The sequence below is a fragment of the Cydia amplana genome, chromosome 11 (genome assembly GCF_948474715.1).
Source record: "Cydia amplana chromosome 11, ilCydAmpl1.1, whole genome shotgun sequence".
Classification (NCBI taxonomy): domain Eukaryota; kingdom Metazoa; phylum Arthropoda; class Insecta; order Lepidoptera; family Tortricidae; genus Cydia; species Cydia amplana.
The window spans coordinates 8,980,245-8,998,430 of NC_086079.1; the positions used below are offsets into that span (position 1 = coordinate 8,980,245).

Consider the following 18,186-nt stretch of genomic DNA (forward strand, 5'->3'; position numbering starts at 1 on the left):
GAAATAGTTTAACTTTGATATTATATAATTATAACATAGACGATTAATTATCACCAAAGGTACATCTACCTACTTCATACCGTACATACCTGTAAACAAGTTTTTTTTTTTTCGAGTAAAATTTTATTTGCGAGCAGCAAATGGAGGGCTTTATTGTGGCTATCTAAGTAATTAATTAATAATGTGTTTTAACTTTTACTAATATAAAGTATTATTAAATGTATATTATAAAAGACTGATAAGCGAATTTCATAAATCAAAGCTAATAAAAATCATAATAACTACATAAACAAAATAATAATATTAAACTAAACTAATTCACAATAAAACTGAATAATTGAATACAATGAAATATTCGCGAGGTCAAGGTATAATATAGACTTCTTTTTAAGTTTTCAGGGACCTACTGGGTTAACTGCTTTAATTTTGCTGAAACAAACTTATTAAATGTGATAATACGATTGTTAATCGTAGATAGGAATGGATATTGTAGTAACTTGATTTTAAGTTTTATATAAATATTTATAATAATATTTACACGTAGAATGTGGTCAATTGATCTTACACGAAGAGGCGTATAAATATATGTAATGAGACGTTGTTTATTGGCTGACACAGTAACAGTAGTAATCTAAGTGTTTTAATCTGACTCATGACTGTCCTCACATCGTCAGCTATATCTTTCGTCGGGTCTATCGTCTATTCAGCACGAAAGCAACATGACTGACATGACTTAGTTAACTCGCTCTAATCCTGTGAAGGGTTATTATTTCAGAGTTTTTATTTTTCATCAGAGTGTTGATACTGTTGATCATACTTTAGATATATATATTTTTAATAGTAGGGTCGACAAGACCCTTTAAAAACCTGTACACTTCTTTCTTGAAGAACCCCATAGTAGCCTCACGGGAAAGCCTCGGCAGGGAGCTCATTCCACCGCCGTACTTACCGTCCGCGGGAGGAAATTCCTCTTAACCCGCAAAGTGGACCATTGAGGTTCTAGGGTGTGAGGATGAACACCCTGCCGACGGCGAACAGTGCGGTCATTAGAGTGTGCTGGTGTGTGTGGTATTCCATATGGGGTCAGACTTGTGACGTGTTTATTTTATTAACACAAAGCACAAATAATAACAAAACATTATGACAGCGAACAAAGCCCCCTAACGCTTAACTGCCGCAATATAATATATATAGCTGTCTTTACCCCTACCTGAGTAAAGTATATCGTCTCGCTTTATGGAGCACACTAGCTTTAGCCAGTACTGTCACCTTCATAGCAATTAAAGTCGTCGATAGATAACATGTCACGATATGCAGCAACAACAGCGTTGGGAATAGCACAGAACCTTGCGGAACGCCACCGTTAATGTCCAAGCTATCGGAGCACCTTCCTTCTACTACGACTTATACAGTGTGGAAAGATAAGTCGGGCCCTGGAGGGAAACTACCTTAAATCCTTAAGCTGGCTCATTTTACTTAAAGGAGACATTCCTTTATTTTTAAAAAGAAACAAAACTGCATTCAAAGATTTTCTAAAACTCGCTTGCCTCGCCCGGGACACAAACCGACTAAAAATTCCAAAAAATAAAAACTCGCAATTTTATTCTACTAGTCGATACAGTTCATGTCAATGATAACATTTCTCCAAGAAACATTAAGTCTTAAACTCGTCTGTCGTACAAAATATCCATAAAATGTAATATTTAGTACTCAAGATTTTTTTAGACAAGCCAAATCGAAGAAAAAAAGAAAAATACTTTGAATGCAGTTTTATTTCTTTTTAAAAATAAAGGAATGTCTCCATTAAGTAAAATGAGCCAGCTTAAGGATTTAAGGTAGTTTCCCTCCAGGGCCCGACTTATCTTTCCACACTGTATATGCGTGTGCTGTACAAAAACCTAGCGATCCATTTGCATAATCTCTCGGGCAGTTTATAAGTACGAGTAATTCTAATTATTTTATTGCTATTTTTAACAATGCGCTGACTATAAAAACTGTTGGCACTTTGGAAAAATGTTCTTCATGTTGCTTTGGTGACAATTAGTAGGTATGTGATGTGTCTAGTCTAAACAGTGACGCTCAATTCACATGTAAAACAACGACAATTACAATATTATCTATTTTTACACCGATAATTATATTTATCCAATGTAAACCGTTCTTGGATGTCCCTAATTTTCTTCCTGACGATATGTACCTACTAATTATCAGACACAATTATAGTCTAATAAACATAATATATGTGTGTGTGTCCCTACCCTACATCTTTCATACCCTTTCATTACACACATGACATGACTGTAGCTATATAACACCCCATAAGGAAGTTGCCATTTTGTGAACCAAGCAAACTAAACCGGGAGTCAGAGAGGGAGAGCAAGCTATTTCCAATGTCCTTTCTGAATCTTTCGTCCAGTATTTCTAAATTAGGCTAGAGGAAAGTATAATCTGTGTGGTAGTGGTTATAAAACAATATTTATTCAACTAAAAAGTCAAAGTAATTCGGATGCTATTGTTAAACCGAGACTTCGCATATGGCCTATGAAATTGATGTTATGGGATTGATACATGGGGTGACGTTAAATATTCTGTATGCCAAGTATATGCAATAAATAAAATCCTGATCTTCGGAGTTTTTACAAAGTATACTGGATTATACTGGTTAGAATTGTTAGAAAGCTAGTATATGAAAACGTAATTAGAGGTAGTTAAATAATTCTATGTGTTAATTAAATGTTGTCTACCCTAACGACGGAAGTCGTTGTCTGACTGATGAGCCAATTCTTAAATTGGTCACTTTTATACAACTTAGAATGTTTTGTATCCACGGTAATTGTACAAAATTCTTACGATAGGAAACTAATAGGTATGTACTCAATCCAAATGGTTGTTGTGATGTCTATTAAATTGTTGAATATATGCATTTGGTTTAACTTTTCCATTTTGTTAATTTATTAGGTATACTTGGTCAACCAGATCTTGACAGTAGAAAAAGGCGGCAAATTTGAAAATTGTAGGCGCGAAGGGATATCGTCCCATAGAAAATTTGAATTTCGCGCCTTTTTTTACTGACAAGATTTGGTTGACCAGCTATATAATTTAATAGGTGCTCGAATGTTAATGTATTAATTATTTCATTCTTTTTTGAACGAAATATATCAAAGATCAACGAATATCATAGCGCCAGTGTTTATAAAAAACCGGACAAGTGCGAGTCGGACTCACCCACCGAGGGTTCCGTACAAATTTACTTATTTTTTATTTTTATACAAATTATAGGTTTCAGATTTTTCCCTGTCGGTAGGTACCTACCTAATAATAATAATAAATGGTATACCCCTTACATTTCATTAAAGTGTCAAAAGGATCTCTACGTGTTGGCTTCGCCTCCGCGCACGCCTCCCAAAGGCCCGGAACACCATTGTTCCGTTATGGGAAAGACATACAAATAATAAATAAATAGATAAATATTATACGGGACGTTTTTTGCAGTTTATGCCGCCCGTAACTTTTTTTTACGTTAACTTATAAGTTTGATATTTTCACAGCTTCAAGAAACTAGACCCGAGTATATGTTTTTTTTTATAATTTCAACTCGATACCTCCACGCTTTCCCGAGACTGGTCTTGACAGACAGACGGACGGATGGACGGACAACAAAGTGATCCTATAAGGGTTCCGTTTTTTCCTTTTGAGGTACGGAAACCTAATAATAAAAATACGGTCAAATTACGGTTGATACCCTCCTCCTTTTTTGAAGTCGGTTAAAAAGAATCCTCAGACTTCCAATTATAGGTAGGTACATATAAGACAAAATTACTCCTCTGCCTTTATTTGATTCACCAAAGTTGATTTGTACTAATACGGCTTCAGTTCACAGTTCACGGAAGCTCTAATCACCTCTGATTTCGTTCAAATCGTCGCCTTTTCAGCACAAATCTGTGTCAGTGCCGCCGCGCAAAACCTCAGTTAATCCGGTTGCGTGGATAATCTGTGAATCCGTTGCAATCCTATTAGTTGTTGATATAAAAGTTAAATGCGCATTAGATCGGTAGCAGTCAGTCAGTGGGGTCAGAGTGGACTACCGAGGGCTGCTCACAGGATGATTGCAACACACGTCATGGACAACCAGACGGAAAGAAGTGAATACGGCGCATACTTCGCACCGCTCAGGTAATAGACATCAACGATCCACCCATAAATCATCAGTATTTGTATTACCTAAAATACAGATTTGTCGGCATTTAATGTTAAGAATTATACTTTTACAAAACAGAATACTCAAAAACCAATATCCGATATACGAAGTATTTATGTATTGTACGTGTAAATTATCACTACATACTATAAAACAAAGTCGCTTCCCGCTGTCTGTCCCTATGTATGCTTAGATCTACGTAACGGATTTTGATGCGTTTTTTTAATAGATAGAGCGATTCAAGAGGATGGTTTATGTATAATTTGTTAACCCGTGCGAAGCCGGGGCGGGTCGCTAGTATAAAATATTTACGTGATTTTTGTTGAGTCGATCCCCACCACGTCTAGAAGGTAAAAACTTGACAAATATTTGTAAGGTAAGTACCTAACTAACTTGGGTAAAAATACCCTGAATACCCAGATCAAACGGCATCGACGGCGTAGAGATGCTGGGCGCGGGGTTGACGGGCGCCGACTTGGCCGCGGTGCCCGAGCACTGGCTCTCGTACCCCGCGCCCCCCGCCGCCGCACACACCGCGCTCGCCCTGCTCTACATCTTCTTCACAGCCGCTGCCCTCATTGGGAACGGGCTCGTCATCTTCATATTCTCCACGTGAGTAAACCTCCAACTCCATTGACTGGAAAACTGGTCGGTTTATGTTACTCTACATTTTCTTCGCTACCTACTTTAACATTTCTTCAAAGGCGCAGTTTCTATGGAGAATTGATATACTTTAACTTTATTCTTGATATTCATTATTCGGATGTCCAATGGTACTCCTGCATCGATTTTTAATCCGTCTTTCGTTTACAACTCCGCATAAAAAAAACTTAACCCTTTTCCGGGCCGCACCAATCTTTTCCCAAAAAATGATTTTCTATCAAGGTATTTCCAAAATTTTCTTTTTGTTTACAGAACGAAAAGTCTTCGCACGCCAAGCAATCTTTTGATATTGCAGCTGTCAATATTCGACTTCATAATGATGGCGAAAGCACCGATATTCATTTACAACAGTGCCATGAAAGGATTCGCGGTAGGCGACCTAGGGTGCCAGATATTCGCATTGATGGGTGCCTACAGTGGTATTGGGGCTTCAATGACTAACGCTGTCATCGCCTTCGATAGGTAAAAAAATGTGTTTCTTATTGCGTTGCCAGTCTACCCACCTTGTACCCTAAGACCTTGTTCCACCTTACAGAAAACCGCAGCCAAAAAACACTAGGCCCTCATAATGTTGTGTAAATTGTGTTCTTGTCGGTGAGTAAGGTTGCCAGAGCTCAACGAGGGTGCGGAGTCTTAGGGTCGGCAACGCGTATGTAACACCTCAGGAGTTGCATGCGTCCATAGGCTACGGACACTGCTTACCATCAGTCTGGCCGTATGCTTGTTTGCCACCGACGTAGTATATTTAAAAAAGTTGAGGTTGAGGCCATTTGTGTTGCCTCAATGAGACATAAGTACCTAGGTACTACTAACTAATAATAACTACCTACTCATGATGTACTTATTTAGTTAAGCGTTAAAATTGTAACAAAAATGTGCTAAATAATAGGTTCATTTCTGTTGCAGACATTCAACAATTACACGGCCTTTAGACGGTCGCCTGTCGAAAGGGAAGGTACTGCTACTAATGGCGTTGATTTGGATTTACTGCACGCCATGGGCTCTACTGCCCCTGTTCAAAATTTGGGGCCGATATGTGCCAGGTATCTCAATGATGTGCCAAGTATCATTTAGCTGCTAAATAATACCAAGACCAATTTAATTTTGTGTTAAGCAGAAACGTTGGCAAACGACACCTACCATAAAGCTTAAAAATAATTGGGTGGCGCATCGTTACGGGTGACTTTTCCCATATGACTTAGAACTCCGCTCCGGTGGCCGCTTAAGAAGAGTAAAGCTCTTAAGATAGGTAAATGTCGCTAGGCGCATCCCTAAGGGCTCATTTAGACGACGCGCGAACTCGTATACGATTTTAGTTACGTTGCGGACCATTGAGGTTACATCAATTCAACCGAACGATCAAATAACGCAATGTAATGAAACTCGCATGCGAGTTCTTGCACCGTTTAAATGAGCCCTAAGGCACGCGCATACTAGTGATACCTATAGTGGAAATATTAGCTGTCATCGAGTGAAGTTTCGGTAGCTCAGTTGGCAGAGCGATGGGCTAGTGATCCAGAGGCGCGAGTTCAAGCCTCGCCTGAGACAGTGAACTTTTCTACTATTCATTTATTTTAAGCTTTATTAAGCTGAGTATAGGTCTACCGTTTAACTGCAATGCGAGGCGGCTGGTAAGAAGTTATTATGGCAAGCTACGGACTGGTTGAAAGCTTAGCTGCATGAAGCTTATTTGAAGTACAAGCAGGTACAATTTAATATAAAAACTATTCCCAAACTCGGCTACCTTCTACCTGAAAATCACTGTGAAACTTATTACCAACCGCCTGAAATAGGTATGTGGTAGACATCGTAGCAATTTTACGAAGACGTAAGTTTTAAATTGTTATAGATGGTCAACCAAACCTTGTCAGTAAAAAAAGGCGCCAAATTCAAATTTTCTATAGGACGATATCCCTTCGCGCCTACATTTTTCAAATTTGCCGATTTTTTCTACTGACAATTTCTGCTTGACCAAGTATATGTATTCCAACTTGTTTGCAGAGGGTTTTCTGACGTCCTGCACATTCGACTACCTGACCAACACGTTCGACACGAAGCTCTTCGTGGCGTGCATCTTCACGTGCAGCTACGTGTTCCCCATGTCCGCCATCGTCTACTTCTACAGCGGCATCGTCAAGCAAGTGTTCGCGCATGAAGCTGCTTTGAGGTATGTGACCTGTGTATACCTACCGATTGTCAAAGAAGAGATCTTCATGCCTCATTCTCACGAGCGCTTTTTCAACGCGCGGTAAAAAAGCGTTTGAATGACACAAATGGAAACGTGTGTATTTATTCACACGATGGCGGTAGCGCTTTTTATCAAGCGTTGTTGGTTTTTCAACTTTAAGCGTTGGTTGTTAAATCGAATTTAGCGTGTGGACGGATTCAAGCGCTTTTTTAACGCGCGTTGAAAAAGCGCTCGTTAGTAGGAGGCCTCACAGGATAATTTGTCTTCTTTTATAACCACTGGTATGTATATTTTATTCCATGAGCCTCTTGGCACTAGTTGCCTGAAATAAAGATTTTCATTTCATTTATAGTCCACCATTACAATAAAGTATAAAACAAAACGTGAAACGAGGTTGATATTTTTTAGTGTCATGCGAACGCTTGTTTACAGAGCACAGGCCAAGAAGATGAACGTAGAATCCCTGCGATCCAACCAACAGGCCAACGCTGAGTCGGCCGAGATCCGGATAGCTAAAGCAGCCCTCACGGTGTGCTTCCTCTTCGTCTCCTCGTGGACCCCGTACGGGATCATGTCGCTTATCGGCGCGTTCGGAAATCAAGAGTTGCTGACACCTGGGGTAAGCAATGCCAATAGCGCAGGCTAAGATCTGTTTAGCCAAGGTAGCGCTGGTGTTCTAAATTTGTGAACCCCGTACGGCATCATTTCGTTCATTTAAATGCTTCGGAAATGTAGAGCTGCTGTCAGTTGGTGCACTGCAGCTGGGTAAAGTCTGAACGGGTAACAATTCGATAATTTGGGCAAGAGCTCTAATAAGGTCTATTAAGTAGGTACTTTTCTTAATAGGTTACCTACTCAATCATTGCAAACTTATAAAACTTCTTCCAGTATGCCAATCCCTTTACCTTTAGGTATTTAACTTCATAGAGCAGTGAAAGGATTATAAAGGACTTTAAATAGTTTATCAAAACAATATTTTCACTTAATTTTGATTCAGGTATTACACTTGTAAAACAGTAATGTATCTCTTACAGGTAACAATGATCCCCGCTGTGGCGTGTAAAGCTGTAGCGTGCATAGATCCCTGGGTTTACGCCATCAGCCATCCAAAATACAGGTAGGTATAATCATCCAAAATACAAATACAGGTATCTATGTATGTTTTACTATGTTCGGCTTACAAGCATATAATTATTATTCTATATTTTATAAGTTTAGCTACACTATTGCTTTACTTTATTGTTGCTTTGCTTTACACTTGAAATATTAAGCAAAACGTTTGTTTTCGTACATAGGCAAGAACTCCAGCGCCGCATGCCTTGGCTACAAATCAACGAGCCTGACGACACGGCTTCCACGGCCACCACCAACACTTCCGCGCCACCGCCTGCTTCTGCTTAACTCCCTGCTCACTGCACTTAGCGCCACTTGCACCATTCCACTAACCCCGGGTTAACCGGTTAAACCTGGAGTTACCATGGTTACCAGTACAATTTGAGACTAAGTTAACGTTTTAACCGCTTTACCTTGGGTTAGTGGGATGGTGCAAGTGGCCCTTAGGGAGTAACCTACTTCCTAACAATGTGATTAAACTGCAATATATCGTTAAACTATCATAGCGCAAAAACAGTTTATAAAGCATAGTTCGATTTTGTACGTAAGTGAATCAGGACGATTCTCTAGGTCCTCTAGGACCTCTAGGTACACACACTTTGAAAAAAAAAATTAACAACTACCCATGTTATTTATACGAATATTCAAAACCTTTTGCTGTTTTGGGAAGCGCCAGAGCGGCGCGAATTATTTAATTAATAATTTTCTTCGGAATGGTAAACCATTGTCAAGTGAAAGGGTGCTGGCTGACACCTGAAATGAATGCCTAATGGTAACGACTATAGCGATTTTAAAAGGACTTCGAGATGAAAACTTATGTGCCTATGTGCTTAGTTAACTTAATAATACATGTATATCCATATTTTAGAATTTGCATACTTGCCACAAATCGTGCCAGTAATCTAAGTTTATCAATAAATAACTATATTCAAGGTACAATGTGGTAAAAATGTGGTTTTATTTATATTTAAATTAAATAATATGTAACCTTGTCACATGAGTAATGCATGAGTAGGTACCGTAGGTACCCCTCCAGACATAGACTAGGAATCCTCTAGACGGAGTTTAGAGCAATTATTTCATGAAACCGATGCTGCCAAAAATACGGGGGTGCGGGGGGACGAGGTGAGCGAATCCCTTGCCGTGATTGGTCCGTTCAAAGACACGGACCAATCACGGCACGGGATTCTGACACTTTGACTCGAAGATGGAGTAAAACTACCGTATATATATAGTGGCAGAGGGGGTAGCGTTACTATGCTCAGTCTAGAGGATGTCTTGTCTAACATATGCCCACTCCACACTCGTGTGCGAATTTGCGCCGCGATTCACACACATAGTCTGGAGGGGGCTTAACTTAAGATACATAAGACCATAGAGAAAAAAATACATAGAGTGCTCACTCCATACATCAGTTTTAGTACCAAAAAGACTATTAGCATCGAGTAGCGGAACTATCAGTACTGCTACTTGACAATAGATGTAGCACCGACCGGAAAGTCTTATGCTGTTGAGATAAGACTTTCCGGTCGGTGCTACATCTATTGTCAAGTAGCAGTACTGATAGTTCCGCTACTCGATGCTAGATGTAGACACTGAAATTAATAGTCTGAACTGATGTATGGAGTGAGCACTCTATGTATTTTTTCTCTATGATAAGACTAATCCCATTCGATCAATACCCCCCCCCCCCCTCATGCCAGTTCCATCCAGTTATAACTAGATTCATGCTAAAATGCCTTATCAATCCATTTCCCTCAATAGAAACAAACGACATATTTAAAAAATGTAGACACGAAGGGTTATCGTTCCATACTGCCCTGCTAATAGTAAGTGCAGTACTTGCATGAAAATCATCGTTTAAATAAAGAACTTATTCAAAGAGAACAAGATAAACAATTGCATAACTTTTCAACAGCGATTACTGCATATGTTGTTAGCACGGCAGCATAAGTCCCCTCCAGACTATGTGCGTGAATGGAGGCGGCTATAGAAAAATTTAATATCGCGCTTTTTTTTCCACTGAGAAAATTGTGCGACCGGCTATAACTATATTTCTTTATTCTTATTTACTGACTGAGTTTGCTAGTCTATATCTAATTATCTATTATAGCGCTGGTAATACTGGACGTAAACTGTCATTGTCACTGTCAGTCATCTGCTAACTGTCAATACCAAAGTCGATACTTAATCATAGAATTAGAATAGACAAGAACAACTGTCAATCTTCAAAAGTGCGACCAAAAATGAAATGCAAGTGTGTGCGTAAATTGTCTATGTGAGATCAAAAATAGTGATGTCATGTTATAACATATTAATAATCTGTCGGTGTTTGATTGCTTTATCGACTACTTTTTCAAATGTGTTATTTTAAACGTTAAAATTCTACAACATTATGATGTATAAAATAACACCTGCACTGCGTGTGCTATCAAAATCGTTACAGCCTTATCTTAGTCTAACTCTTACTGTGTTGGAAAGTGAAGTTTAAATTTACTGCTAAACATCTGCACCTTCAAAAAGGTATAGCAATCATTATTTGAAGTCGGTTATAAAGGTTAATATCTTAATTGGGAGAATCAACTTTTTCTTGTCACTCGTTGCCATGGTTACGTTTCCCTGGGTCACTCTTTAAAACCTGATTTTATAGGCATTTAAATTCTCCAAACACGCTTTATTGTGAAACTTATAAACCCTTTCCATTGAGGGTCGTCTACCAAGCGTGTCAGAAGAAGGTGGTGGACAATGTCTTCTAACAAACTATGCTACTATTGTCTCTTGGGTGACCGGACAGAATAACAACAAGAAATAGTTGATCCACCCGATTATGTCTTGTGAAGAAATGATTACATAGGTAGCTATTAATATACCGACAAGTTATCGATACTGTCATCTGAACATTTTGTCAAGCCCTAGCGTAAAGTAACAGTTTATGTTTTTACACAAAATATTTTAAATTATTGAGTAATATGATAAAATATTAGCACACAAAGGAAGAAAAACTTATAATCACCTGTATAAACCGGCTTCTTACACTTTTTATGCTGTTAATTTGACAAAATATCGTTAAGAAAATTTCGCTCGGAATATCATTATTCCTCTGAAATGAATATTTGCTAGGTTTATTTGGCCCCGTGACACTGAAATCCGGTACACTACAAGACACTATCTTCATTGTATTAGTTTATCAAATAGTTTTCTTCCGAATTTGTGTATATTTTTCAAATTGAAAATTACGGTGATACGCTCTTGGCCGTCCGCGGCCGTCGTCAAACTCAAAAATGGTCACGTTTTCTCATTTGTAGTCTGACTCTTTCGCACTCATGCGATGTTCATATACGTGATGGCTTCCCTTTCACACACTTCAGCTGTCTGTTAAGCGCGAGCGCGACAATGACAGGTCTGTGTACTTAATACATCATAGAAGGTAGCATTTGTTATGGTGGGCAACAAATGAATTCGACCAATCACGGTGGTCAATTTACGGTGGGGAATAAAACAAGATGTGAGACTGTGACAAGGACAAACAATAATAGCGCTTTCGCTGCTACTCCTACTGAAAGATACATAAGACTATCCCGTTCTGTCAGTTATCCCCACCACTCATGCCCAATCCAGTTATACTAGATTCATGTAATACATATATCAGTGTTGCCAGATCGTACCTTTTAGTACGGTTTTCCGTACTATTTTGGACCCTTGCGTACCTTTTTTGTAAGCAGCGTACATCGTACTAAAACCGTACCTTTTGATGTAAGATTGTTTATCAACTTTTTTTTCGTTGTATTGGTTCAGGATGGTTTGTTCAGGGCAAAATATCTAATCTGACAACAATAACCACCATAAAAAAGTACCATGTACTATAGAAAATACACGTTTCTTTAGTTGCAGTCGGCAGTTGTGTCTTTCTTACCTGTGCTTTGCTAATAGTAATAGTAATATCGTTTGCAACCATGTTAACCATGGTACAATAGATGTTACAATGGAAATAGATGACATGGCACCCTGGTAGGGTATTGGCAATTATCCATAAAACTATATTAAATAATTTATGTGTAATATTATTAATATTGCTTTGTGATTGCTTCTAATGCAGTGCAGTTGCTCGAAGAATAATAAAAACGCTAAAAGAAGTTAAAAAAATTATAAAGAATTTGTTCTCGGGCTGTCAGGTACCTAAGTCATGTCATGTCCATAAATCCTACTTGTTTATCTTACCAATCTTATTCACATGCATTTCTTTTTAATTTATATATGTACATTTGCATATCCAGTAGAAAGTTACTTAGTCATCTGAGTGTATTTCGTTTTATTTGGCATTATTATCCAGATTACAAAACTCAGGTAGTCAAAATTCAGCCGGCCATTTATAGCCCGTCAAACAACTTAGTCAGTATAAAATGGCGCGAAATTTAAGTTTTCTATTGGACCATAACCCTTCGCACCATTTTTTTTTAAATTTGCCGCTTTTTTCAACTGACGGAAATGGCTTGACAAATTTTATTTTTCATGTACCTATCTATATCAATGCAAACAAAATTGGTTAACTATAGCTGGTCAACCAAATCTTGTCAGTAAAAAAAGGCGCGAAATTCAAATTTTCTATGGGACGATATCCCTTTGCGCCTACATTTTTCAAATTTGCCGCCTCTTTCTACTGACAAGATCTGGTTGACCGAGTATATGACGTGTACACTACACTTATAGTTGGTCAAATCAATTTGTCAGTCAGTAACAATCAGGAAAATTATACTCATGTCTCATCAACCCACCATACCCCCCACCCACACACCCACATATAAATATTGTTTCTGTAAGAAAATTATACTAATAAAAAAAACCGTACTTTTTTTATCAAAATCGTACCTTTTTTAACGTACGACCGTACATAAGCTGGAAGCGCTCTGGCAACACTGACATATATAGTTATTATACTCTTTGCTTAATACTTTTGTTAGATTCATGTTTGTTTGTGATGGGCGGATGGGTTTTGTGAATCCTAAATTATAATGATAGACGTATGATTTGTGCCACATAAATGCTATAAATTATTGATCAATATTAACATAGGATTACTGTGTCAATATGGATAAACTAACAGTGATATCTGGGACTCTGTTCATGGCAGCTGATGTGTTTGCAATAGTTAGCCTTGCCATGCCCGACTGGATAATTACTGATGTTGGAGGTAAAAATTGATATTCACATTGTACTTTGCGTCGACAATAACAATAACCTTGGTATTATTCATGATTTTGCCGCGGATGTGATATTTGAGACCTCTCAGTTAATTCTTGTTGGAAATGTACCTAATCCACTTTTATTTTTGCAGGGGATACTCGATTAGGGCTCATGTGGTCCTGTATTACACTATATAACAGACCACAGGTATGCTTCACTCCAGACCTACAACCTGAATGGCTACTAGCCCTTATTTGCATCTTTATTGGATGTATATGCATTACAACAACGGTGATACTCTTGGCATCAAGTCACTTTGATCGTAATGTTATCCCTTATGCAAGATGGGTGGGCTTTGCTGCAAGTAAGTATCTATATATAAACTTCTATATTGCTCCCTTCACAAAATTTGACTTTGAACGCCAAATTATAAAAAGGTGTTGATGTATTCAAATCAGATTTTTTATGTGATTATTACAATGTCATGTCAATGGTAATCAACTTGTAACCTTTGTTATGCCTAGGATAATGTCAATTGATCCTATTTCGATTTCTAAAACTCCACTATCTCAGTAGCAAGTTTTGATAGTAGTATACAAAAGGTTAGGTATTATGCAGAGCTTTTAGCATTCATCATGAACATGTGCCAGTGGAGCAATTTCCAAGTTGATCCTGGAAAAGTAATGTGTTGTTTCCAAGCAAAAAGTCCCACTTTGTCACTTGCCATAAAGATGCTTTACTAGCAAATCTCATCCTTATGGCACCTTATAGTAAGCAACAGTGGGACCTTTGACTAAACTTTGACACACATAATTTTAACATGCACAATTAACATTTATTTTCATTACTTTCAGTGGTAGTTTTCTGCTTGGCTGCAGTCATTTTCCCGATGGGATTCCATGTTGATGAGATCGGAGGCCAGCCATATCAACTGCCAAACAGCCATCAAGTGGGAATATCTTACATATTATTTGTTCTTTCACTGTGGATAACAGTAATATCGGAGCTCTTTGCTGGCAAAGTGTGTCTGCCCCACTTTTAAGCAGATTTCAAGGTTATTAATGATAACTACATTCCAATAAGTATTATTTTGAGGGCCTATATTTAGCTCATTTATGTGGGATTTACACTATGATGCTAAAGTGGCTGCCATACGACTCGCCACTTACAAACCTTTAAGGTGCCAGTCAGCCAACATTGTTTGCATGTTATCACAGCATTAGGGTAGGATGTATATCTAAACTCTAGACAAGTGGTTTTTTGCTTGTTTTGCTCTATTTTTTGTTGATGGTGCGGAACCCTCCGTGCGCGAGTCCGACTCGCACTTGGCCGGTTTTTTTTTACTTTTATCATTCTCTTTTAGAAGTTACAGGGGGGGGACATGAACCTATAATATTACGGACAGAGTTTCGCTCACAACACAACTGTGATTCCAACATCCACCAGTTTCTAAGTATTTACGCGTGATATACACACATTGACAGCCCACATCCACCAGTTTGCCGTCAGACGAAACGAAACGTCATTGAAGTAAACGTCGAAGAAAAATATAAAATATGCCGGCATGCGTAGTTAAATCCTGCTAGAATTGTACCGATCGAAAGAAAAAAAGTCACGGAATAACTTTTCATACTTAAGTTTATCAATTAGTACGTAAAATCACGATAATTTGTTGTTTATAAATTATCAAACTGCAAAACAGGAGTGTGACCAGTAACATGAATAGGGTAATTTCCCGAAAGTAGGGTAATTGATACCCTTCTTATTAAATCATTATGTATTAAGAGATCATTTAGGTAAATGGTTAAATTATTGATTGTGCATTTGAAACTAGGTCGGTATGGTAATTTCCCGATACTAAGGAGCGATACTTAACGTTTGTTTGTTATGTATTATAATTTTTTTGTTGAAAACCAGATATGTTTCAAGTTAAATGTATAAATTAAAAAAAACATGACGAACTCATTTCATTACGATGCTAAATATCATTAGGTATTGAAAATAATGTTTGCACAAAGTAATTGTGCAATATTGCGCATTTTCAAGACCTATAAAATCAGATACGTACACACCTTTTTTATTGTCTAACGTAAAACTGTCCTAATTTTTTTATTTGAAAACAAGGACGATATTAAAAATAATTGTTTCACCATTAGGGGAGAATTTGTGTTACATGGTAACACTTGTCTACACGCACACATTCAAACCGTCCGCCATTGCAGTGTCACAGTTTGTCTTAGGTGACAGTCCGTCCGTAATATTCTAGGTCCCATGGGGGGGGGGGGGACACATTTTACCACTTTGGAAGTGTCTCTCGCGCAAACTATTCAGTTTAGAAAAAAATGATATTAGAAACCTCAATATCATTTTTGAAGACCTATCCATAGATACCCCACACGTATGGGTTTGATGAAAAAAATTTTTTTGACTTTCAGTTGTATGGGGAACCCCCAAAATTTATTGTATTTTTCTATTTTTGTGTGAAAATCTTAATGCGGTTCACAGAATACATCTACTTACCAAGTTTCAATAGTATAGTTTCGGAATAAAGTGGCTGTGACATACGGACGGACAGACAGACAGACATGACGAATCCATAAGGGTTCCGTTTTTTTGCCATTTGGTTACGGAACCCTAAAAAAGGCGCGAAATTAAAATTTTCTATGGGACGATATCCCTTCGCGCCTACATTTTTCAAATTTGCCGCCTTTTTCTACTGACAAGATCTGCTTGACCAGCTATATTATATCTAAGATGCATAACATAACCACTGACACTATTGACATTACAAAAATGGCCACATGGCCAGCAAGAAAATGCCGCAAATCAGCAGCCATATGGGTTTACTATACAAAACAGATCTATGTATGTAAGTGTTATTCTAGATCTGTGATAAAAGAACTAGGTATATGAAGAGATTTGAATTTCATTATTTAGATCTGATTATTAAAGATCTTATTTTATATTTTTTATTATTGTATAGGTAATATAAGAAATCTGGCAGTTGGCGAAACCTTTTTCGCTAATCAAGGTACCCTTGTAAAGAAACGGGAACTCTAGTAGTAAGTGATCTTTTTGTATAATATATTGTATCAGAATAGAAGTACCTACCTATACTTGGTCAACCAGATCTTGACAGTAGAAAAAGGCGGCAAATTTGAAAAACGTAGGCGCAAATATCTTCCCATAGAAAATTTGAATTTCGCGCCTTTTTTCTACTGACAAGATTTGGTTGACCAGCTATAGTAACCTAACCTAGCTTGTAAATTATGAGTAATTATTTTTAATGGGCATTGGGCACGGGTAAGAATAAATAGGCTTATTTAATAGTGGGTATTACAGCAATGTTCTGCCGCCAGAGTGCAGCACTAGACTAGCGCCTATCGTAAACAGAGTAATTTATACCTACATATTGTACCTTAAATTGTTTTTTGACAAATTTTCAATAATAAAATATGATATTGATTGATGCATCAAGGCGGTTTGTTTACAAAGGGCCTACCGGGAAACGCGAAAGTCGAAATTTGGTTATCTGCCTCTTTATCGCTCGAATATGCATGACCGATGGAGAGGTTAGATAACGAAATTATTATTTTCTTGTTTCACGGTAGACCCTCGGATTGTAATGGATTGTCATAGTGGCGCCCCCTACGCAAAGTTTCGCGTAATATTCCATTACCAAACTAACGAGCGCATCGCAACTGACGAGGTAATTTTAAAAACCTGCAGAATATCAGACCTGCGACCTGCATAGAAGTTTGTATACAGTTGTTTACGTTACGTTTAGTACGAAGTTTGGATAAGGGAGTCAGGCTTCTTCATGAATGTGGGTTTCCTGCAGCTGGCAGCTCGAAACGGTATATATTGTGCTGGGCTGGGTGGGAGGAGGAACAGGGGATTTAGTCAAGATGACAATCGTTTGCAGATAAACAATAAGATTTAACCTTTATAATTATTAACTGCGAGTTTTCAGTGGTGGATTTGCTCCTGGCCGGTTTTTACATTGATTAGTGTTAAGTGTTTATACATTTACATACTACTAAACGCAAGTAACAAATGTATGAACTTTCAATTAACACTAATCTATGTGTAAACAAGCCCTAAGACCAGAGTAGGCCCGGGCCTAGGGCGGCCAGATATTAGGGGCGTCAGTCTATATGATGGATGCTGAGAAAGGGGCGGCTAGTAGTTACTACAGGGTTGGGGCCTCTTAGGGCGGCCAACACTGCAAATCCGCCACTGGTAGATTTTAACTTATTAATGATAGGTACTTTTTACCATACCTCTCATCCACCTTATTATTAAAGTAAGGAAACATATATGGAGTCAGCACTCTAAGCTTACTTATATTTCTATATTAATGATATACGTATATTTGGTGCAATTTTAGGCAGTAAGAATTGTACGTGATCTATTCACACTAGCGCAGTGGTTCTTAACCGGTAGTCCCTGGAAGCACCTGAAGTGGTCCGCGAATATAATAAAACCAGATCAATAAATTAAACAGTCAAAGGTATTTTAACTTTCAATACCAATACCTTGATTCACAGGATGTTGAGTTATTCGTTGTCATCTTGTCACTGAAAGGTTATGAATATTTATGAACCATTGCACTAGCCACAACATTCGGACCGTCTAGCATGAGTTGCGTTCTTAAGTCCATACTTGAAGTCGCGGAAGATGTAGACACAGAGTTGCGCGCGAGAACTCGACTCATGCTAGCTGCTAGCAGGTGAGCTGTTCTACACTCAGCGTCACGGAAATCACACACCTTCGGCCGCAAGCGAAAACACGTAAACAAAAGAGACATGAGACATCAGTAAAGGTTATTAAATGAGCTTTT

The 18,186-nt window shown here is 38.1% G+C and overlaps 2 protein-coding genes across 2 annotated transcripts; both read left to right on the top strand.

The window, feature by feature from the left end:
• The first annotated feature begins 4,083 nt into the window (after positions 1 to 4,083).
• Positions 4,084 to 8,471, top strand: LOC134651960 (opsin-2-like). Its single transcript, XM_063507102.1, has 8 exons — positions 4,084 to 4,173; positions 4,619 to 4,810; positions 5,114 to 5,323; positions 5,768 to 5,904; positions 6,863 to 7,028; positions 7,482 to 7,668; positions 8,084 to 8,166; positions 8,345 to 8,471. The coding sequence occupies exons 1-8, from the start codon at positions 4,103 to 4,105 to the stop codon at positions 8,448 to 8,450; spliced, it is 1,152 nt and encodes a 383-aa protein (XP_063363172.1). The 5' UTR covers positions 4,084 to 4,102; the 3' UTR covers positions 8,451 to 8,471.
• Positions 8,472 to 13,138: 4,667 nt separating this feature from the next.
• LOC134652192 (uncharacterized protein C16orf52 homolog A) lies at positions 13,139 to 14,465 on the top strand. The gene is made up of 3 exons (XM_063507358.1): positions 13,139 to 13,350; positions 13,495 to 13,707; positions 14,198 to 14,465. Exons 1-3 carry the CDS (start codon positions 13,248 to 13,250, stop codon positions 14,383 to 14,385), a joined length of 504 nt encoding a protein of 167 aa, XP_063363428.1. The 5' UTR covers positions 13,139 to 13,247; the 3' UTR covers positions 14,386 to 14,465.
• Positions 14,466 to 18,186: the final 3,721 nt, after the last annotated feature.